Genomic DNA, 23215 nt, shown 5'->3' on the forward strand with positions numbered 1-23215 from the left:
TAGTAAATACTGCTCGATGATCTGTCACAAGCATGAAACGCTACCCTCACAAGAATGTGTGGAAGTGTTCATAAGGCCACACCTACTGCTAAGCTTTATTTCTTAGGTTGTGTTCAGTTTGGGCCAAACTATGACATGCATATGCCACAATCCATCTTTCAGCATTTTGATGTCTGCTGTGCTATGCAAGGATGGCTCCTTACCCCAGAGGGCTAGCATCAACAACAACCTCTGTATGAAGCTTTGGATCAAAGTATGCCATTTCAGTAGTATTCTCAATTGCTTGTTTGATGTTTTGAAAGCTTTGCTCCTATTCATGTGACCAAAGGAAATAAACATTCTTTATCGTCCAGTCTCATATGTGTCTAGAGCAATAGCTTGCCATGTCAAGGAATGAACGTAACAGGGAAACATCTTTGTGGGACTGGCAGTTAACAGCGCTTTCACTTTAGCTAGATCATGTCATTCCCCCATCAGAAAAGATATTAATATTATTATCAGTTGCCATTTGTAGAGCACACAGCTACCCATCGGGTTTCCCAGCGCTAAGCGCAAGCAAGAAGGATCCTGAAAACCCCATAAGATATGACCAAAGAATTTTAAATTTGTCTTATGAACCTCATATTTCTTTGCATTCAAAGTTAAACTGCCATCAAATAGCTGAACGCTTGAGTGAGAGCTTTGTCGTGCGCCTTCAGTGTAGCTCGCTCCAAACACCAATATATCATTACTAGAATTGAAAGCATTGATGACAGGCTGTAAGATATGTCGAATGACATATTAGAATAGCTCTGCAGCTTATGACACACTTGGGCCTCTTTACGATGTCGGTCAGAAAGGCTCCAAATGGCATTCGGATTTTCCCAACCTGTGTCTTAACTCATGTTTCTGTCCCCCTCTGACACATTTCCAACCAACCAATTACGATAGAAGGTCACTGTTCAGTCTTTCTGACTCGGTTCCAGCTGGCATTAGGATACTCCAAGTTGGTCAAAGCAGAATCGTACATCTCTACGGACTGTGTTTCCGATTGACGTATTACGATGTCTGATTTGGATAGCCTTTGCGAATCGGTCTGTCTGACATGGAACGGCTGTCAGTCCCCCCTTCACCCGGAGGCCTCAGGTTGGGCATGGGGTGGACCCAAGTGACCCTCCTTTAAAACAGCATACAGTGTGGCAGGTACCATGGGGTGCCTGCGACAGGGTGAAAGGTTTTCTGCAACAACCCCTTTTTTCAATGGGAGCCTGTGTTGTTGGTCAGAACAAATGCTCCCATTGAAGTCAATGGGACACTTTCCGAATGGTGTTTGAAACCATCGTAATCAGTCGGTCGGATTGCAGAACGCGAGTTGGTCGGAACACACTCCGACAAGGAGTCGGTCGGAATGCTTTCCAACCGACATCGTAATGATGCCCTTAGTCTTTTGTAACTGAACAGACCAACATGTTTAGAAAAGGTTGTAACTGGCAATTCTCCTCAAGTTCCAACTGATGATATCCTTTATTCAGATAAGAGAGAGAGAATGCCTTTGCATCATTCAATTGTCTTATTTCTGCACTATACAGACTGGTTGTTTTGTTCAGTTCGCCTGATGCATATCCACGCAGATTCGCATAGCTCGTTCACTGTCCTTTTTGGGTACTACCACTATGGAAGAAACCCATTGAGGTGGACTACTTAATCAATCAAAAAGTATTTGTGTAGAATGGCTTATTACCCAGGAGCTGAGAATCTGTGGCCTTAGTCAAAGAGGCAGGCCTTGAGCCCCTTCCAGAAGTCGGCAAGGAAATGGGAGGTTCCAAGGTGGAGAGAGAGTTAGAGGGGGGAAGTTGTTACAGGACTTGACGCTGTGGCTCTGGCTGTTGCAGGGGATATCTGTAAGGGCGAGGGAGGCACAGAAAAGGTTCCTGGTGGGATGATGGAATGTCAGGCGTTGGTTGATGTAAATGGGTCCAATGTTGTCGGGGGCTTTGTAGGCGTGAGGCATCAGCTTGAAATGGCATCTCTTCTGGACAGGTAGCCAGTGGAGTTGGGAGGTTGTGCTGGTCCATTTGGGAAAGCTGAGGATGAGTTTGGCTGCGGGCTGAGGTTGTTTGAGGAGTTGTTTGGTGTTTCCGGCATAGAGTGCGTTTCCACAGTTGAGTCAGCTGGAGGCGAGGGCTTGGGCCACTGTTTTCCTGGTGGTAAACGGGATTCAACTGAAAATCTTACAGAGCATGCGGAGGGTATGAAACCAAAAAGAAGACACAGAGTTGACCTGTCACTTCATGGTGAGTTGACTGTCCAGGATGATGCAGAGGTTTTGGGAGTGGTCTGTGGGGACGGGTGCCGGGCCGAGAGCAGCTGGCCATCGGGCATCGTCCCATGGTGAGGTGGTGTTTATGAAGATGAGCACTTCCATCTTGTCCGTGTTTAGCTTCACAGCAGTTAGACCTCATCCAATTGGCGACCCTGGTCATGGCGATCTGGAAGTTGGATCTGGTGGCTGAGTGGTCTTCCATGAGGGAAACGATGATTTGAGTGTTGTCGGCGTATGAGATGATGTTGAGTCCTTGAGTGCAGAGGATTCAGCTATTAGCATCATGAAAGTGTTGAAGAAGATGGGGATGAGGGATGAGCCCTGGAGGATGACGCAGATGATGCTTTTGAGTTCGAAGGTGAAGGGTGGTAGGCAGATCTAGTTGAGGGCATTTCCGATGTGGTGGAGTCTGGTGATGAGGGTGTGGTGGGATATGGTGTTGAAGGCTGCAGAAATGTCAAAGAGGATCCGGGCTGCAATCACACCTCGGTCGAGGAGGATGTTGTCCATTGTGGTGATTAGGGCAGTCTTGGCCGCCTTATTATCTAGCACATTGTTTTATTCCAAGTGCTTAGTGAGATGGCAATTGATGGCTTTCACTAGGACCTTGGCAGGAAAGGGAAGCAGCGAGATAAGGTGTTAATTCTTGAGTTTGCTGGGCTCAGCATAGGGTTACTTTAGGAATGGTTTGACTTTCACTTGTTTCCATGCATCTGGGCCGGTGGCCATAGAGCTGGCTGAGTTGTGGATGTTTGTGAGGGTTCTGTCAATTTCTTGTCTTCCCAGGTTGAAGATATGCTGGGGGCAGGGATCTGTCGGTTCTCCTCAGTATATCGAGTTCATGATGGTTGTGGTGTACTGGGTAGTGAGCTGTTTCCAGTCGGTGAGTAGGTGGCTGTGGGTGGTGTTGGTGGGTATGAGGGTGTGGTCAAAGTTGGTGGATTGTGGGTCAAAGTTGCTATAAATGTCTGATATCTTGTGATGGAAGTAGGTTGCCAGAGTGTTGCAGAGGGCCTGAAATGGGCAGATCATGTTTTCGGTGATAGACGGGCAGGAGAGCTCTTTGACGATGCTGAAGAGTTCTTGAGTGTTGTTTGCGCTCGCCTCGATGTGGTTGATTAGGGCATCCTCCTTGGCTCCCTGAGGCGGTGGTGAACATTTGTTAGGGCTTACTCAAAGGTGGTGAGATCTGAGGGGCTCCTGCTGGAGTGCCAACATCTCTGTCGCTTGCTTTCGCTCATGAGGGGGTCATAGTTATGGTGTGAACCAGCTAGTGGGCTTTCTAAATCTGCTGCTGCTGGCCTTTCCCATGGGGTGACAGAGGTGGAGATCCAGTTAGAGAAGTTCTGGACGTCTAGCTCGAGGATGATGGTGGGATCCGACCTAATGGATTTGAGGGCGGTGGTCTATAGGGTCTCCATGATTTTGCTCCATCTTTGCTGAGATTTGATGGGGAGTTCCTGTGCACCTGGATTGTTGAAGTGGATGATGCAGTGGTTGGTCCAGGTTTGCTCTGTTACATGGGAGAACTTGATTCTGTCGCTATCTGTGAAAATGGGGTCCAATATGTGTCCTGCATCGAGTGTGCGGCTGGTGACCAGCTGCATGAAGCCAATGTTGCTCATGCTTTCCAGGGGGCTGGTGGAGTTGGTGTCCTTTGGGGTTGTCGAGGTGGAAGTAAGGGTCTATAAGGGAGATGTAGTGTTCGAAGTCGATTCCCGGGGTAGGGGAGCGGGTGATGGGATCGGAGATGGCATTGCAGAAGCGGGGGCGTTTGTAGGCAAGGGTTCTCCTGATGGTTGTTTTTGCATCTGTTCTCATCTAGAAGATGAGAAGTGCCATGATTGGAGAGATTTCGTCTTCAGAGTGTGTCCATGTGGATGATAGTATTGCCTCCCCCATGTTTGTTGGTGTGGTCTCTTGGTATCATTGTGTAGCCGTGGATTGTTGCAGTGACTATGTTTGGCATCGATGAGGGGATGCGTCAGGTCTCTGTGATGAACATCATGTTGGGAGGGTGGTTATGTTGGCCCAGATATCCATTGCATTTTTGCAGAGGGACCGGACGTTGAGCAGCATGCACTGTAGCTGTTCCTTAGGGTTGAGGGTCTGCTGTGTGGGGGCAGCAAGGGTTTCGGCATTGCAGGTAAAATTGCAGCAGTGGCAACTGATAGGTCCTACTTTGGATCATAGTGAGACAATAAAGTAGTTGTTATTGTGGACTCTGGGAGACAGGGCCTGCAACTCAATGGAGGAATACGCGTGGATGGCTGGAGGTACAGGGTTTCTGCCACTAGGTGCGGTCCAGGCGCAGATGGATGCAGGCAGGCTTGCCTTTGCCGTGCCGGCAGTGTGTCCACGGCGTGGCCACGCTGAGGGAGTAGGGATGTTTGGCAGCGGGGGCGGGCTGGTGGCAAAAAGCAATGGGAGAGAAGAGACGAGGGGGGATGAGTGCTACCTAAAACAATAATACAACAATATGCTGACTGTACAGTGTAGCGGTTGGGATGAATAAGGAAGCAACAACACAATGGGGAATAACAGATGGAAACATACTGTAATAGATGGTAAAGGTGGTGGGCGTGGTGGGGGCTATCTAATATAAAACGCAATCTTACTGCCGGGACTGGGGGTCTAGCAACAAGCGTAATGACAAAAAGGTGGAAGGGTCACAGTAAACAAACAAGATGCGCGAGAACAGGCACAGTGCACGCTTGAAGGCAGCAGCCAATGTGAGGTCAGAAGGGCAGGTCAACAAACTGAGGTGACAGGGGAGAGCTGGCAACCGGGAACTGCTCAATGATATCACGTTTGATTAACGATTCAGTTCTTTTTCAACAGCTTCCTTTAAGTGAAAGGCAATTCATCTGTGCCTTTGAGCAATAATACGGTCTTCCTCTTTAATGTGAAATTGGACTTTAAATGTCTTGAGTTTTCCCAAACTATGAAACAACGAAGGGAGCTGACTTACTATTTTATGAAGAGCATTCATGTTATAGTTCATGGATATCAGACCAATATCAGCAGCTCTGCTGAAGTTGAGCAAACAGACGCTTGAAGTCGTACCTTGAAGTACATGAATGTGTGCTTCTACTTTTGTTTTCTTGTGCTTCATTGTTGCTGCAAATGAACCTCCACTCTTTAGTGGCTTCAATGCAGCCCACATATACATTTTAGTTTTCAATGGTGTATGTCAGGGCAATGGAGACAGTCCATTATATTTTTCCTCAGGTATAATACTTATTGGTGCACATCTATCAATAATGAAAGGTATTGAAGAACCGTAGACCTTTAGTGCTGTTTTCGGACAATGTTTGAATGACTTTGGTGCTTTGTCATCAATTTCGACTTCTTTTGGACAGGTATTTTTCCTCATATATGACCAGTCCAACATGTGTATGTTTCTCTAAGGTAAATATTGACATTGCACAACCATCATCTTCACTTTCACTTGATGTTTATACAGAGGAACTGTTTGACGAAGATTTAGATGTTGATCGACTTCATTTGGTGCCGATTGGCCGCAGCAGATGTTGTGGCTTGGTCTTAGGGTTGTGCGTTGTACGTCACTTCAAGACTATTTGGGCGGGCATTTTGTCTTCGTGCCGTGATGCTCCTACTTTTTCATTTGCCTTGCAAACCATTACAAAAAGGTTCTCCTTTTCACAGCCTATGCAAATTTGCACAATGGCAGGACATTTACTCTTGTGTGGAAACGGGAATCAACACCTAAAGCAGATCCATTGACCTTGTGCTTTAGCTTACTTTTCACATTCATGATTGACCCACTCAGGGCTCCTCTGGTCTCCATGTCAGCAGCTTGACAACCAGCATACTCTCCAGCTCTGGCAACCATGAGAACTTGCTCCAGACTAATAGTTTCTCTCTGCATTCGTCATCAAAACAAATCTGATAAGCATCCGTCAATCACTTTGAGGCGTGTAGCTTCCTCATCATTAAATTAATTGAACTTACAGTGTTTGACAAATTTGTTGAGAGACTGGGTGAGCTCATCAATGGTCTCACTAGCTTTCTGTCATTCTTGACTTGAAAATGTACCTTTTGTAATCTACATTTAGCATTGGATTCTATCAATCAGTCATGGAGTTTATAGAGCACACGGCTGCTCGCAGAGTGTCCCGGATCTACACGGCTTCCTGAATATCTGTACTGACACATCCCTACTCAAAAGCTCCTTCAAAAAGCCAGGTCTTAAGAAGGTGTTTGAATGTCTGTTCTTTCTTCACCTCCCAAAGGTACAAGGAGGTAAATCCAGGCAGAGGTGTCGAGAAACGAGAAAGAGGAACCACCTCATTTTTAACTCTTCCATCTTGGAACCACCCTTTCAAAGCATAGGAGGAATGAAGAGGTCCACCCAGAATATACAATCTAATCATGTCCCTCAGTTAGCATGGCCCTTTATGGTAGAATGCCCTGTGTGTCAGCATGAACCTTTTAAACCAAAATCACTCTTTAATGGGAAGCCAATAAAGCTTTTTCAGGTGCTGCTGGATGTGTCTCCTTTTCAACACTTTCACTAGAAGCCATGCTGAGGCATTCTGCACTATGTGCAGCGTTCTCAGTTGATAAGTCAGCAGACCCCTAAGAAGGATGTTCACAAAATCCAGATTGGAAGTTATCAGCACATAAACTACCAATTTCTGATGCTGCTCTGGTGATAAATACAAAAATGTCTTTAAAGATTCTACAAGGCCATAATAAACACCCACCACACAGTCAACCTGAGCCCCAAAAGCAATCAAGGCATCAAATTACACACCCAGAGTCCTCACTACGGAGGAGGGAGTTGGAGGTGGTGGGTCCTAACTGGGCCACCATTGGCCATCCCACAGCAGGGGCAGAATATCAAATGACAGAATCTGTTTGACTAGACCCCTGGGGACTGGGGGACTCCAAACACAAGGAGCTTTCAGTCTGAGGAATGGGGTGCCATCCAGACTGTTTGGCTATGTCTGATAGGAATGATTGGACCCTGGACAGAGTGGACCCACCAACACCAATATTTTCCAAATGTTGTACTATGATAGGGTGAAACACTTTGTCAAATGGTGTTGGAGACCTCCACGAGTGCAGACTGCATACTAAACCAGGTCTGAAACCCGATTGGGAAAGATGTAAGAACTGGTGATTTTCCAAGTATTTAGACAAAAGCTGATTGACTCACTTCTCTAATACTTTTGAAAAAGTGGGCAACCAGGAAATGGGTCTAAAATTAGTAAGGAAATTAACTTGGCCTGTTTAAAACATCACAGCACAGTAGCAGAGGTTAGTAGCTGTCTAACAAAGAATTGAGGATGTGCTTAATAGCTATGTTAGCTGCCAAAATCTGAGGAGGGCAGGGTTTATCGGTTGACCCCCATTTACAGCGTTTCAAAGCTTATTCTGACTCATTTAGTGTAATCGTACTGAACTCAACAAGGGAGCAGACCCCAGACTGGAAAGGAAATGCCAGTGATGCATCAGGTATATCTGTCTCTAAGGAGCCATCTGTTCCCTTGAGAGCATCCACAATATCTCTGTTTTTGTTGTTGAAGTAATCCGGTAACTGAGCACAGAGCTTGGAGGGGGGCATCTAGCAGTAGGTGAAGGGCCTCTGGGCGAGTGAATTAATTCACGATTCATAAAACATCATTGAATATACATCTATAGACTGCCTAGCAAAGAGGTCCACTTGGGCCCTCTTTATAGCTTGATGGTAGTCCCTTGTTGTGACTTGATTTACGCTGTGGTCCTGCCCCCGCGCCGCAGTGGAATGTTCCGTATATCGAACGTTCTGAAGTGAGCGCCGCTCGCTTCAGTGCGTGATACCCCGCTGGCTGAACATGGCGGGCGCGCTGGTGTTGTGTTCTTACTTCTAATAAACTTAAGCAAACCCATTGGTGTCCTAGACTCATGATGTGATTACAACATCTTCTTGGAGATGAGGACGGTCTTCAGGCGGCGGAGGACACAATACACAGCGGAGATATTTACGAAGGATTTGGCGATGTGTTCCGGAAAACTCAGCTGGAAGGAGCATCTCGAAGTAAGGGAGCGAATTCCTGTCTGTGGTGGTACAGTTGTGAATATGGAAGCGTAGCCTGCTGAGTTGAAGCTGAAGCCAAAGGTAATGCTGAGAAAGGCGTCAATGAGAAGTGCCAGTGAACAGCTGAGTGCCTAGCGGAGAAGTTGACATATGTCACTATGGGCAAAAGAGATATTGCAGTGAGCAGAGCGAGAGGGGAATACAGCGATACAACTGAATGCGCAGCCGGGACACAGAGGATTAGTGCTGTGACTGGATGTGGTGGAACGAGTGTACAGACTAAAAACTGAGGGGCACCTTGAACTGTCGTGCGCTACGAAGAACTAATACCTAATACAGCGAACGTGGGAGCGGATGAGCGGCGTGACAGAAACTTAAGGAGGTGGAAAAGTATCGAACTTGAAGGGCGTACGGATCAGCTGTGAGGAAGTCTGTCGCACACAAAGGAGAGTTTTCGTTTCATAACGCCACAGCTGTGAGAACGCAGGAGCGGCGCGCGAAGGGAATGCCGAAGCGCAGTTGAGTGTTCAGAGGAGAAATTGACATATGTTGTTGTGGAGAAACACGGTATTGCGGTGAGCAGACCGAGAAAGAAATGCGGTAGTACAAACAAATACGCAGTCGAGGAATAAAATTTGGAAGGGAGCACGGAGAATAACGGAGGAGCGTGTTGTTTGAAACAAAGCTGAGGGGCATTTCATGATAGGAAAACTGTCGAGGAGGAAAATCAGAACTGCAATCTTCAGACAGCAAGTCGTGGGACAATTTGGCGCTGTCATTCAAAGGACTAGAGACAATTTCTTTTTTCTTTTTTCTTTTAGCAGTTATTCACAGTCTATCAAATATGCTCTGGTTCTTAAAGTAGCGCTGCCACCTTTTGGCATAAAGTGGTACATTCTAGTCACTGAGGGTTTAACAGAAACAATTTCAAGGATAATATTATTGGTATTGTGGTGTGAGGTACATATTGGTACTTCTGTGGAAAAGTCTTTGTCCTGCTCTCTTGTCCGGGTTTAGTTCTCATATTACCTAGTGGCAAAAGAGGATGTAGGGGATTAAGGTATTTCTGACGAGCAAATTGGGGGACACATTCAAGTAGAATATGGATGTCAATGCCCTTGATCTGTCAGCCATGTCTACGCCCCCTCATTTTTTAAATCAACCAGGTAATCCAAGTATAGAATGGGATGAGTGGGTTGAAATGTTCAACAATTACCTAGAGGCATTAGACGCTCTGGATTATGCTTGTAGTAGGAAGAAAGCCATTCTACTTACCAACCTAGGTAAAGAAGGTCAACACATTTTTAAATATTTACCTGTTGCTAATGATGAGAGAGGCCAACCCATTGCAGGTGTTTTTGAGGAGGCGCGTAAAAGGTTGGAATTAAGATTCGCTAAGGAAACTAACATAGCATTGAGGAGATATAAGTTTTATACTCAGCCACAAAGAGTAGGTGAGTCTATCGATGACTTCGTCACTAGACTTCGGGAACTTTCATTGAAATGTAAATTTGGACCCATGACAGAAGAAATGATTAGGGATCAATTGTTTGTTCAATGCAGAAACAGAAAGACCCAGGAATGACTATGGGCTGCAAAAGATCCCTCTCTTAAGGACGCAATTGACATTGCAAAAATAATAGAGGAGTCTGATTCATGTATGAAAGAAACGGATTGTAGGGATTCAAAGGTTAACATGTCTGGTGAAGGTGAAGATTCCATTGTGGAGGGTTGTGAAGGTGATGTGGCTGCTTCAACGAGGTTTAAAGGCATAGGAAGTACCCCTGGCAGAAGGTCATATCCTAAGAGAGCTAGTAACAACATTTGTGGGAAGTGTGGAAGTGCTTACCATGCATCTGACTCAAGGCAATGAGGGCCATTGGGAAAGAGTGTTTAAAATGTGGCCACAAGGGTCACTTTGCCAGAATGTGTAGGGATGTCAACAAAGGTAAAGTAGCGATGTTATCTGAGGAGCCTGTTGTCCCTCACAAACAAGACAGAATCTTGTGCGTAGAACCATCATCATATGATGGTAGCGAAAATGATGAGGTCCTTTTCACTGAGAATCACAATTCAGATGATAGGAGGAGACACATGCCAAAGGCAGGATTTATCATTGGGGATAAGAGCGTTGAGCTTATGGTTGATTCAGGGTCACTACATACCATTATTCCCAAAAGAATCTTCAAACAGGAGTGGCCTAACAGGAAACTGATGCCTAAAGACATAAATCCTGGTGGGTATCAGGGTGAACAAATAGACATTTTGGGTTACATGGCAACAGATATTAAGTTTAAAGGAAGATCTGTGAGGGGGAAGGTGTATGTTGCAGAATCTGGACCCCCCATATTAGGGTGGTATCATCAATTTGACCTATACATCAAAATTGACCCACATGGTATCAAGCAAGTCATGGTAGTGGATGACCTCTCGGTAGAAGACATCTTAGAAGGAGGCAAAGGTGTATTCAGAAAACAACTAGGCAACCTGAAAGGTTACGTAGACAAGATTAAACTCAAACCCAATGCTGTCCCTGTACAACCCAAATTGAGAAAGGTTCCAATTACAGTAAGGGGGGAGGTGAAGAGAATGTTGGATGAGATGCTGTCCAGTGGAGTCATATAGCCTATAGAATGCTCCTCCTGGATTTCCCCCGTTGTTATTTCACATAAAGCCGATGGCAATTTACGCTTCTGTGTGGACTTCAGAAGTTTGAACCAGAATGTAATCCCTGACACCTTTCCCCTGCCCAATATAAATGAGATGATGGTGTTGCTGAAGGGGGCGAAGTACTTTTCCAAGCTTGACTTCCGTCACGCCTATCACCAAATATGCTTGCACGATTCTTCCTAACACTTGAAAGCTTTTGTCAGCAATGAGGGCATATTTTAATTCACGAGGATGCCCTTCAGGCTATGTTCAGCTGCAAGTGTATTTCAAAGGATGGTGACGGAAATTTTTAATGGTGTGGAAAATGTAAGATATTTCCAAGATGACATCTTAGTATTTGGTGAGAGTGTGAGTGAACACAATTCTGCCTTAAAGAATGCCCTTGCGAGAATATTCGAATCTGGCTTGACACTGCGCACGGAGAAATGCTCCTTTTTAGCAACAGAGGTGGAATATCTAGGGCACTCCATCTCGTCAGAGGGCGTGAAACCAAAGAGAGACCTCCTGGCTTCCATAAAGTTGGCTCCTGTTTCCACAAATAAAGACCAGGTGCGCTCATTCATTGGGCTTATTGAATACTACTCGAAGTTCGTAAAGAACTTTGCAAGTAAAACTGAACAGCTCAAAGTGCTTTTGAGGAAAGGGGTGAAATTCATTTGGGGGGATGTACAAGAAAAATGCTGCAAAGAAATTAAGTTTGAGATATGCAATGCTGGCATTCTGGTTCCATTTGACGTACAGGGGAGGACGATCATCAGTGTTGATGCAAGTGATACCGGCTAAGGAGCTATGTTATCATAGAGTGACGGAAATAGCGAAAGAGCAGTAGCGTTTTCATCTCGCACATTGACTACAACTGAGCGATGCTACTCCGTAATAGAAAAGGAGACCTTGGCAGCTGCTTGGGGCGTTGAATATTTCAGAATGTATTTGTGGGGGAGTAGATTCAAACTTCGCACTGGCCACAAGCCCTTGTTGAAGATACTCTCACCAGGAGGAACAGGAAAGGGGTCAGCCAGGCTAGCCAGGTTAGCCTCAAGATTACAGGAGTATAATTTTGATCTCGAGTTCATTTCGGGCTGGCGTAACGTTCAGGCCGATTGCATGTCACGTTTGTCTTTGAAATGGGAGGATGTGGACAAGACTGGTGTGTCCAAGAAAGAGTGTGAAGGAGTTATCTCGTGTGTTGATGAGGTTGTTCAGTGGAGTTGTGTACGGTTAGCAAGAAAGAGTGGGCGGAGGCTATGTCTCATGATGAGGTTTTGAGAAATGTCAGGAGTCTCATCTCTAAAGGCAGACGTAGGGAGAGTACCTTACCAATTAGTGTCCGGCCCTATAATGCAGTCATTGACGAGTTATCCACTGTCACTGATCAGATCTTCATGCGTGAGGATAAGGTGATTCCCCCTGTTGATGTCGCAAAAGACTCTTTGACTTAGCTCATGAAGGGCATGTAGGCCAAACCATAACAAAAAAAAGGCTGAGGAATGAGTTTTGGTGGCCTGAAATGGATTGTGACATCGTGAGGTGGGTGGAGAGGTGCAGTGAATGCGGTGAATCTGAAAAGCGACTCAAAGTGGGACCTCAATCCGTCCCTAGTTCCATCCAGGATCCGGGAGTGGTGTGGCACAGTATATGCCTTGATTTTATTGGACCAATGCCTGGTGTCCACCCCAGCAAAAGGTTTGGTATAGTAGTTATGGATGTTCATACTCAGTGGCTCATTGCTTATCTACTTCCTGAGATTACCACCCGCATCACTATCAAAGTTTTGCGCCCTATTTATAAGGAGGAAGGCTGTCCCTCGGTCCTTATCACGGACAGTGGGACCCAATTGTCTTCAAATGAGATGAGGGAATTCCTGAGTGAGTGTGGTATAAAGCATTTGTTCACAACTTTGTACAACCCACAATCCAATGGGATTGTCGAGAGGGCCAATCGCATGATCAAGGGTGCGATAAGTCTGGCACTCATAAATAATCTTGATATTGAAAGGACTTTGAATGACTTGGTATGGGCTTATCGCACAACTGAAAACTCAACCACTGGCGTGGTCCCCTTTGTAGCCATGCGAGGTAGGAAACCTGCCTCTAAACTGGTGCCTGCTTGGATCCGGGACTTGATTGATGAGAGGAATGGTGGAGATTGTGATGAGAGCATTCCTGTGCATGATTCCAAGAAGGTACAAGGAAGGGAAAAGAACATGTCTAACATTCGGGTTGGTGATTGGGTCAAAGTCCGTTCCGGACGTTTGGTCAGAGGTCTGTGCAAGTTCCTTGGACCATTCAAGGTAAAGGAAGTATTTCCCTTCTATGTTGTATTAGAGAATGGTGACAAATGGAACTTGCGCAGGGTAGCAAAGTGTCGTTCTAGAGACCATCCTTCTTGTGCTTGCTGGTACCTGAGCTGGGGCAAAGGACTGCTGGGCTACAGTAGGAACTGCCGTGGGCCCCAGCTGCTGCTTCTGGGATGCCTACGTGCCGGCCTGCCTGTGCCCAGCTCTGTCCCTGATGATTTTTTTTTGCCTAATTATCCTGGGAAGTGCACTCAATGCAAAGAATGCCCCGGAGATTGTGATGCTGGCAGCGCTGTGCTGCATGAGGATTTAAAGGGCATCCCAGCGCAGGGATTCCCCTGAGTTGCTGGTACAGCGGGAGCCTACCCCGCATTTGGGCACATTGAAGAAAGCGGAAGCCCACCCCGCATTGATGTCCCTTTGAATGGGAGCCCACCCCGCATTTGTGCTTACTTTAAAGTGGGAGCCTACTCGCCGTTTTGTGCTCCGAAGTGAGCCTCTACCGTGGGTTTGTGTTGTGCACCGCCGTGGCCCGAGCCGGAAGTCAGGGAGGTCGCCTGATCATGGGCGGAGCCTGGATCAAGGAGAGTGGGAGCCTAACCCACCTTGAGAGCATTTAGAAGTGGGAGCCCACCCTGCATTTGCCAGCATTGGGAAGCGGGAGCTCATCCCGCATTTGCCAGAAGCCGCCGAGAGGAGCAGCAGAGATCTGAAACGGTAGTCTGGCACCCGTGCCTGACTGTTGACAGGGCCTGCTGCATCTCCGGAGCCTCACGTGCTCCAGTTCCGCCTCCCTCAGCAGTGGGAAAGGAAGCCAGGTGGCGGTGCCTGGTTGGGGGTGTGGCCTAAAGCCTCGAAGCCGAGAGTCCCTCGTGTGGAGGAGAGAGTGACATCCCTGAAGCTGGTGAGACACCAGTTTCCAGACGGTGGAGTCACGATTGATTGGAGAGCCTGGAGCTTTGTAGCCTTGCCTCTGGAGAGCCCCGGTGAGTGGGGCACAGCGAGGAAGCAGTGTTGGTGCTCCCAAGGCACGGTGGGTACCCGTGTTGATTTTCTTTTGGCCGCATTGTGGTGCCTGATGATGGCATCAGAGGAGCCCCGGTAAAGGGGGCTCCCCAGGTACAACTGGTGCTGGTACTTGTTTGCCACAGCTGCCCCACTGGACAGCAGGCAGCTGCAACATGGGGGCAATTTTGTGTGTAGAGTCCCGGAGTGGGGCTCAAGAGGCACTGTGGTGCCAAGGGTGATTCCACAGCTGCCTTGCCAAACAGCGGGCAGCTGCAACTTTGGTGGCATGGTTTCTGGTCTCCAGAGAGACTAGGTGGATCATACCCTTGCCCCATTTTCTAGTTCTGGCCTGGTGGCCCTGCACCCAGCTACAAGTGGCAGCCTAGCGCCCTGCTATTTTGGACAAAGGGCATTAGAGCCCCAGAAAAGGCCCGTTGGTCAGGGGTCAGTGTTGGTAGGGTGCTAGGCCCTAGTATGATGCCTACAGAGGTTGCATAATGTGTTTATGCTTATGCCGTTTGTGCATAATGTGATGCCTACAGACGTTGCATAGTGTGTTTATGCTTATGAGAGTTATGCATAATGTGCTTCATGCCTAATGCGATGCATACATAATTCATTTATGTTGCAAGTGATAATACTAAGTACAGTATTTTACCAGTGATCATTGGTTGTGTTTTATAGGTGCTACTAGTGCATTCTAAAGGTTATGACAGTGGCCCGATTGGCCCTGTCATGTATATAATCTCCTGTGAATATTGCCTAGTGCCAGTTGGCACAGTGTATGTGTGTAATTATGATTCTAATGTGTTTTGGATAATACAAAGGCTATTGTCTTTATATAACCTTGTGTGGAGTTTTTTTTTGTGCTGTGCCTAATGTGTTGCTGCTCTGTGTGTGTGTTGTGCAAATACTTTACACATTGCTTCTGGGATAAGCCTGACTGCTCGTGCCAAGCTACCAAGGGAGTGAGCAGGGGTTATCTTCAGCGTGTAACTCCCTTGCCCTGACTAGAGTGGTAGTTTCTGCCTAGCTTAGCCACAAGCCCTTGCCAACCAGAAATCCCATTTCTAACAGTGTTTCCTTGATCTATCAGACACTTGGTTTCTCTCTGCCTCGTAGCTCTTCTGTTCGCAGTCTTACCTTGCAATTTGCTGATCTTTCAAAACCGGGTTGCATCCACCTGTAGCGTTATCACTCTATATGATGTACGGCTTTGAGTTGCATAGTAGCACAGTACCTCTTTGCAGCCTTCCCAGCAGGTTTTCAGCCAACAATGTGTAAACATCTTAGTGAAGCTTTCATTTTCTTAAAATGCTTTACATGGACTGGGGCTGCATTTTGACTCAACAAACGCCAAACATTGATTCCATACGTCGGCAGAGGCACACGTGCACACACACAGTTTGCAGCACCATAGCAAACTCTCTGAGAGATCATTGTCGATCTATGAGGTGTTTTTCCCATCCTCATTGCCAGTTGTAGCATCCTCCCCAGTCCAGGTAATCACCAATGACTACGCTACACATGGAGCTTAGTATAACGTGTCTTTAGTCTTCTGCATGTAACCACAAACTCAACATTCTAAACCTGAATTCACTTCTCTGGCCCTCGTGCTTATGTCACAGTTCTGTGGAATCCATCAGGAGCCATAAGGGTTTTTTTATTACAAACTCACACAGCGCTACACAAACAGTTGCGCTCATCCACCCTTTATGAACTAAAGGCTCTGCATGCAGGGTGTTGCCTATAGCCAGGCCCTGAACACAGACCAATGCTTGGCCATGGTTTGGATGCTGCTCAGTAAAGTCTGTGCTAGGTGCTGGTTGTGGGCTATGACCGGACTGTGCGCCAGTGCCCATCCTACGCACAACAACTGTACATGTCAACTACTGGATGCAGATTCAATTACCAGTCCCCTTCTCACTGAGCCTGTTACACATGGCCTTTTGCCATATACAGCAACACATTTTTTTTAAAATCTGCACATCAGGATTCAAGGATCCATGCCTCCATTCAAGGATCTAGATGTGAAGGTCTGGGACCAGATTTAAGAATCCAGATCCACCATTGCAAAATGCAAGGTTTGTAACACCTGCAATATGCATGGGGGATTTTTAATGTTTGGCTGCTCTCTGCTACTCAGGGATTCTTCCCCATGTTATAATTGAGGTCACGGTTTACTTTCTCTGCCCACTCAAGTCTGCCCTGAAACTTTTTTCCCAGGCTGTGGGCTTCAGTGCCTCTAACCCTTCGAATGCCTTCCTCAGTTCAGTTGCGGCTAGGCAATATTAGCAAATAGGAAGAACTCAGAGAGTCCACTCCCTCCTGTCACCTCAAAGCCTGGGAACATCATCAGCTGTGTCCCTCAAGGCTCTTCCTTCAACTCCACCCTTCTCAATACCTACATGAACCCTCTGGCCTACATAGTCAGAAACCACTGACTTACAACCATTTACTGCGATGAGGACACCCGGCTCATCCTCTCATTTTCTGAAGACCCCCCCCACCACAACGGTCAGCTTCCATCTCTGCTTGACCAGCATCGCCAACTAGGTGCAAGACATCTGCTTCAGGCTCAACACAGACAAGACCAAAGTTCTGATTTTTGGGGGCACCGCCTTGCAGTTGGATGTCAACTGGTTTCCTACTGACCTGGGATTCCATCCCTACAGACCAAGCCTGGAACCTCAGCATCATCCTGGACAGCAAACTCACCATGAAGATCCAGATCAACGAAGTCTCCTCTGCCTGCTTCCTCACCCTCCACATGCTCTGTAAGATCTTCAAATGGCTCCCTCTATCCACCAGACATACTGTCACACAAGCTGGTAATCACCAGCCACCTGGACAATGGCAACACTCTTTATGCTGGAATCACATAACACCTTGTGAAGAGACTCCAGAACATCCAGCGCTGAGCAGGCATACTCTTCCTTGACCTCTCCAAATGGGCCCACATCCTCCCACCTGAAGAAACTCCACTGGCTCACTTTACACAAGAGAGGCTGATTCTGATAAAGGCCTACAAAGCCATTCACAACCAAGGACCAGCATACCTCAAAGACTTCCTGAGCTACCACAGACCCTGAAGACTCCTGCACTCCACCTCCCTCGCTCACACCCCCTGCATCTGCTGCAGCAAAAATAGAGCTCGTTCCTTCTCCTACCTCACCCCGAAATCCTGGAACAGCCTCCCCTTCCTCCTGAGGACCTCTCTCTCCCTCCAGGAAATCAGAAGGAGACTCGAGACCTGGCTCTTAGACTGAAGCCCCCGAGCTGCCTGAACCTAGTGCCTGGATACCTTCTCGGGTGATTAGCATGTTCTACAAATCCTGATTGATTGATTGAATCCACATTGGGTCCAGTGAAAACATTTACCCCAGCCCAATCATTTTTTTGTTTTGTCAATTTTTCTTTAACAGACTTGGAAAATACCATATGACAGCTCATCTGTCTACATTTCTATTCATTTTGTTGAACTGATTTGACCACTAGTGTTTTGTTTTTACAAAAAATGCTACACAGATTTCCACAAAATCCAAATGATATCACACATCTGAATATGCTGCTTCCTCTCAGACAAATTTAGTGAAAATCCTTTATGCCATTTGTGCTCTTGGACCACCAGCAGAGTTTTCAGCATGGAAATTAATATGGGATTTAGGGCCAGATGTAGGTAGACATTTACCGACCGGTAACGGCCGATTCGGCCGTTACCGACCGGTAAATGGCTATTCCAGATGTAGGTGGCCTATTTTACCGAATCAGTAAATTTACCGAATCGGTAAAATACCGAATCGGTATTTTTACCCATTCGGTAATTTTGAAATGTAGGTGGGACTCTATTGAGTCCCACAGGCCTTATCGAATCGGTATTTTACCACCCAATCCAATTGGGTGGTAAAATACCGATTCCAGGTGTGCATGCACATGTGTGCATGCACACCTATGGCATGTGACAGACGGACATGCCCTTAGGGCATGTCTGTGTGCCACATGTCACACATGCCTTAAATCGGGGTGCTAGAGGGTGTCAAAGTGACACTCCCTGCACCCTTGCAAAATTCGGTATTTACCGAATCGGTAAATACCGATTCGGTAATGCCCATTGATTCCTATGGGCTTCAATGCCCATAGGAATCAATGGGCATTACCGAATCGGTATTTACCGATTCGGTAAATACCGATTCCTACAGAATCCTACAGAATCGGTAATTCAATTACCGATTATCCCTACATCTCCCCCCTTCTATTTTACCGATTCATAAATACAGAATCAGTAAAATTCTGTATTTATGAATCGGTAAAATATACTTACCTACATCTGGCCCTAGGTGCATTACCCCAACACCCGTTTTAAAATTTTATCTAAATTGACGGATCATGAAACTCTCCAGAGGAGAATCTGAGTGGATGAATCAAACTTTAGAAAAGTGTTGGGAAGTTTTGCCAAAGATGCAAACATGAATAAAAATGTAAAAAAATACAATGCCTATGAGGGGGTGCGATGTAACTCGAAATAATGTTGAAACTTCTGGATGGGCAGAGCAAGCAGTGACAGACCGTCACTGGTTTTAAACCGGAGATTTCTTTCACTGACAGTGCCCCCAGCCTGAATTTTAAAGGGATCCCCTACAATTGGATGCAATCTCTGACTGCACTCTCATGCAGGGGAATGCCTGAGGAGTCCCCTGGATACTGTGCTGCCTTTCAATGGGTGCTCTTTGAGCGCACTGACTGTGCATCACCTTCTATGTGGCACACAATCAGTGCACCTCCCCATGGTGTGTTTGCTCTTGCTTCTGAAATATGGTGTGGGACTAATGGCAAAGGTCACTATGCATATGAGAGAAAGCGCCCGTGTGATGTTGCAGGTGCAGAATGGGAGTTCATGCCATTGGTAATCATTTAAGGTGCTGCACAAGCATCGGTGACCACTTCTAGAATACCAAACTGGGCTGTACTGGCTGTAGCGGGCACCAGGCAATTCCCCCGTGGGCCGGAAGGGTGGGGGATGGTTTTGGACCAGTGGGGACCGGGTTTGCACCGGTTTTAGCAGCTGCAGTGTAATCACTTAAGGTGCTGCACAAGCATCAGTGACCAATTCTAGAATACCAAACCGCGCTGTACTGGCTGTAGTGGGCACCAGGCATTTCCCTGGTGGGCCGGAAGGGTGGCGGACGGTTTTGGACCAATGGGGACCGGGTTTGCACCGGTTTTAGCAGTTGCAGTGTTTCCACGTCCACCACCCGCCTGCCACCTTGGCCGGTCCGACTCAATTGCCAGGGCCAGTTCTCATTCTCAGTCCGGTCCGATACCAAAGTACCATGAGGGTGAAAACGATGGGTGTCAACACTTATTGGGCTCCAGGGCATTTTGTGCAGTAAACCTCCTGCTGTTATGATAATCATGCATACAAAACAATTTGTAAATGTCACCAGATAGTCACGATGGAGACCATTACAGTGCGTACCTGTTTTGTTTATGGCCTGATTTATTCTGATTTTCAATAACAGGTAATTCATATTTTTTTCAAACTGAAAAACATTTATTATAAATAGTATGTTGACTAATTTTGTGACTGGCTAAAGATAGTTTTAAACATTACATATTTATGATGTTAGTTTGGGTTTTAGTGAAGGCTACTTTTGCAATTTGCAAGTTCATTTGGGCTGATGAAATGCACAGGTGAGAGGGAAGTAAGAATGAGAGAGTTATGTTTCCATTATTTGAGATCCATTATTTATCAGAATGATTTTTTAGTGTCTACTTTGTAAAATAATGCATAGGTATAACATCCTTCTTATGAATTGTGAGCCACTGCTGTTTGTGTAGTAAAAGCTACATTCATCTTGTTTTAATCATCTCACAAAGGTTATTACATCCCCTTTTTAACTGGAACTGCTTACTGCTTTGCATGCCATATTTGAGTCAATATTTTATTTCCATTTTCTCACGCCATTGATACAATTTGAAACCTCAGTGGTTCAGTTTATGCATGTGTTTCACTACATAGGGCATAATTTACAATTGTTTTATGAAAAGTAAAAGAAATAAACATGCTTTTTAGAGTTTTCTCATCCTTATTTCGTACTGTGCCCATTTTAAATCCTTATTAAATTTGACTCAGTTTTGGTCAAGTGCTTATTATTAGTAGTTATAATTATCTGATGCATAGTTGTAGCAAAGTAATCGATCATATGGAAATAAATAAAGTGTTTTGTTTCCTCGTGTTTTTGCAGTGGCAGGGTAGAGCAGCAAGCTTCGACAGTCAAGGCTCCTGCCCATCCCCAAAGCCACCGCCAACACCTTGAGCTCAATCTCCATGGAATGGAAATAGGACTCGTCTTCTTTGGCACTTGTTCGACAGGTTGAAAAACCTGCTGCCAAGCAGGAGCACCACACGAATCTCAGCAGCAAGTCAAAAACTCTTCGAAGTTTAAATTACGTCTCCATGGAAAATCGAGGGAAAACTCAAAATACTTGTTTCAGTGGTCCGATTTTTCTTCGTCTTTTCTGTTTCATGCACAATAGTTTTCTTGTGTTTCCCACCTGCAGTCAGCTAACACGTGTAACAAGACTACAACTCCACTGCTTTTTGGGTTTTTTAAGAATAACTCCTACCTTGTTTGTGGAGACGGATATTTAGCAGACTTTCTGCTCGCTGGTGTCTATCATCGGTTCAGAGTTGTTGAACATCATCCTCCTGACTGAGCATATTTGCTGACGTTGATACGAATGAAGTATTTACAAGTTCGTTCTGACTGTTACACGTTTAAAGCGTTGTACAGTACATCTGTTACTGAAAGTTGTATACAGTTCAAAACGTTCCACATTCCTCGTATTCTTCAATAGTTTCATTTAACTTTTAGTTTTCTTTTCACTTCATATTTAAAAGCAAAGCAATTAAGAATTATTAAAAATGTGCAATAGTGTCAGAGTATTTTGATTTCCATGGACGTTTGCAATATGCCCCAACTAATTAAAAGAGGCGAGTTTCAAAACCTCTTGCCTGGAAAGTTCATGTGTTCTGATGTTCATTGCAAACACACGTTTGAGGTTCACCCCATAGAAATGTCCTTTGTCTTTTGGTTAACAACATCATAATGGTAATTGGTCCCATCAGCTTTCAACACAGAATGAATGATATTGGCTGCAATCCTACAATTGATATCAAGGGGACACACCTGGTTTTAAAAACCCCTTATCTGCTTTAGTAAAGCTGCTGTCATGTGCGGTTTATAGCACCAAAAAGCAATTCTAGTTGAGAGATTCTAAAAAATACATAGTCCTTTAGCAGACAGCTAAACAGCCAAAATCTTGCAGCATTGTGTTATAGACTCAAAAGTTTTCCCCAACGATAACGGTATTTCATTAAAACACGTATCTGAGTGATATTAAAATGGATTCTCAGGTGCTTTAGTCTATTAGATATTTTGTGTGGCTGGTCCTTTAATGCCCTCACTCATTGTCTCCGGAATCGTTTTGCCATAACTGTAATTTGAAATTGTGTTTCCATTGTTGTATCTCTCTTATTTACTACTGTTTTAATGGTGTATTTAAATGTTTTACTGTTTGTATGAATCTTTTTTTTTTAGCTATAAGAAAGTTTATTTTGAGGTTTAACTCAATTACCTTGGTGGAATTCGTGTTGGCTGATGAGAGAAAATGTCATAATAGTGGGTGACATTGGTCAAGACAGCTGGTTTAAGCTTCTATAAACCAGAGCCTTCTTTTCGAAATTCTTTTAATATCTTAATTATTTATTAAAAATAAAACTGAATGATTTACCAAAAGAAAATAATAAAATTCTTAGTTGTAAACCAATAAGCACTATTTAAAAATTACAAAAGGGCAACTTGTAACAGAATATTGAACCATGTGGATCGTTTACAGGTGCCAGGATTCCCCGCTTACTTTGGAATATGATCGTTTGGAAATATCAATTTGTAGACAAGTTAAACATTTTTAATCTGCCAAGATTCATTTCATGTTTAGTAGTTGTAAATTATAAGTTTTGATTTGATGATAGTGATATATTATATGTTTACCATGCAACATGGCACAAATGTAGGTGGCTCAGACCAATAGCAACACATAATAAATATCTGAATGACATTGTAACATTAATACTTTTCCAATCGAGATTGCCATCAACAGTCATTGCTGTCATCATATTGTGCTCGTTAGTGTGAAATGAACAGGTATGTGGGAGAGGAAGAAGTCAAGTCTTTATTAAGAACATATGGACTTATAATACCTTTCAGCTTAAACTTTTGTTAAATTGTGAAGTACTGTTGTGTTTGTAAGTGAATGATTACTCTCTGGCTTGTACTTGAGAACATTGCAGCTGGCAAGCAATTATTCTGCAGATCACTGATGTACAGTGTACATTAATGTTAAACTGTTCATTCATTTCTTTTCTAAATCTTAAGAATTTTGGGCTTTTAGAACCGCGTTGACAAAAATAAATAAAATAAAAGATGAATTAAACAGACTGAAAACACTTTATTTTAAATAATAACATTGACGCTTTTAAAATAGCGTTACTATAGTTAATGCATTTATTTTAAAATAGCATACTCAGCATGTAGGTGTTGATGTAATGTTTTTTGGGCAAGACCAAAAAGACAAGAGAAACGCCCTTCCACTTTCTAGGCCTGAACCTTGATACCGCTATTGAATTTCCCAACAGCCGTACATCAAATAGAGAGGTTTTTTAGTTAGTGGTGTTCATCCATTAGTTTGATAAACTGACATTTACATCTTACTTCCACCCACTGCAACACACAGCTGGGAAAATAGGTCAACCCACTTTACTCGTTGCTTCTTTCCACGTTGAGGGGTGCCACAAAGCCTGGCACGTTGTTGACATTCACACAAAAATAGT

General features: G+C 45.0%; 1 protein-coding gene across 1 annotated transcript in view; it reads left to right on the forward strand.

Moving 5' to 3' along the window:
- Window positions 1–22820, forward strand: part of SYT6 (synaptotagmin 6) — an 889964-nt gene extending 867144 nt beyond the window's left edge. Inside the window, exon 7 of the mRNA XM_086923295.1 lies at window positions 20568–22820. Coding sequence (XP_086779421.1) covers window positions 20568–20639 — 72 coding nt within the window. The 3' untranslated portion in view covers window positions 20640–22820. The remainder of the gene's footprint in view (window positions 1–20567) is intronic.
- Window positions 22821–23215: the final 395 nt, after the last annotated feature.

This window comes from Lissotriton vulgaris, chromosome 5 (genome assembly GCF_964263255.1).
Source record: "Lissotriton vulgaris chromosome 5, aLisVul1.2, whole genome shotgun sequence".
Taxonomy (NCBI): domain Eukaryota; kingdom Metazoa; phylum Chordata; class Amphibia; order Caudata; family Salamandridae; genus Lissotriton; species Lissotriton vulgaris.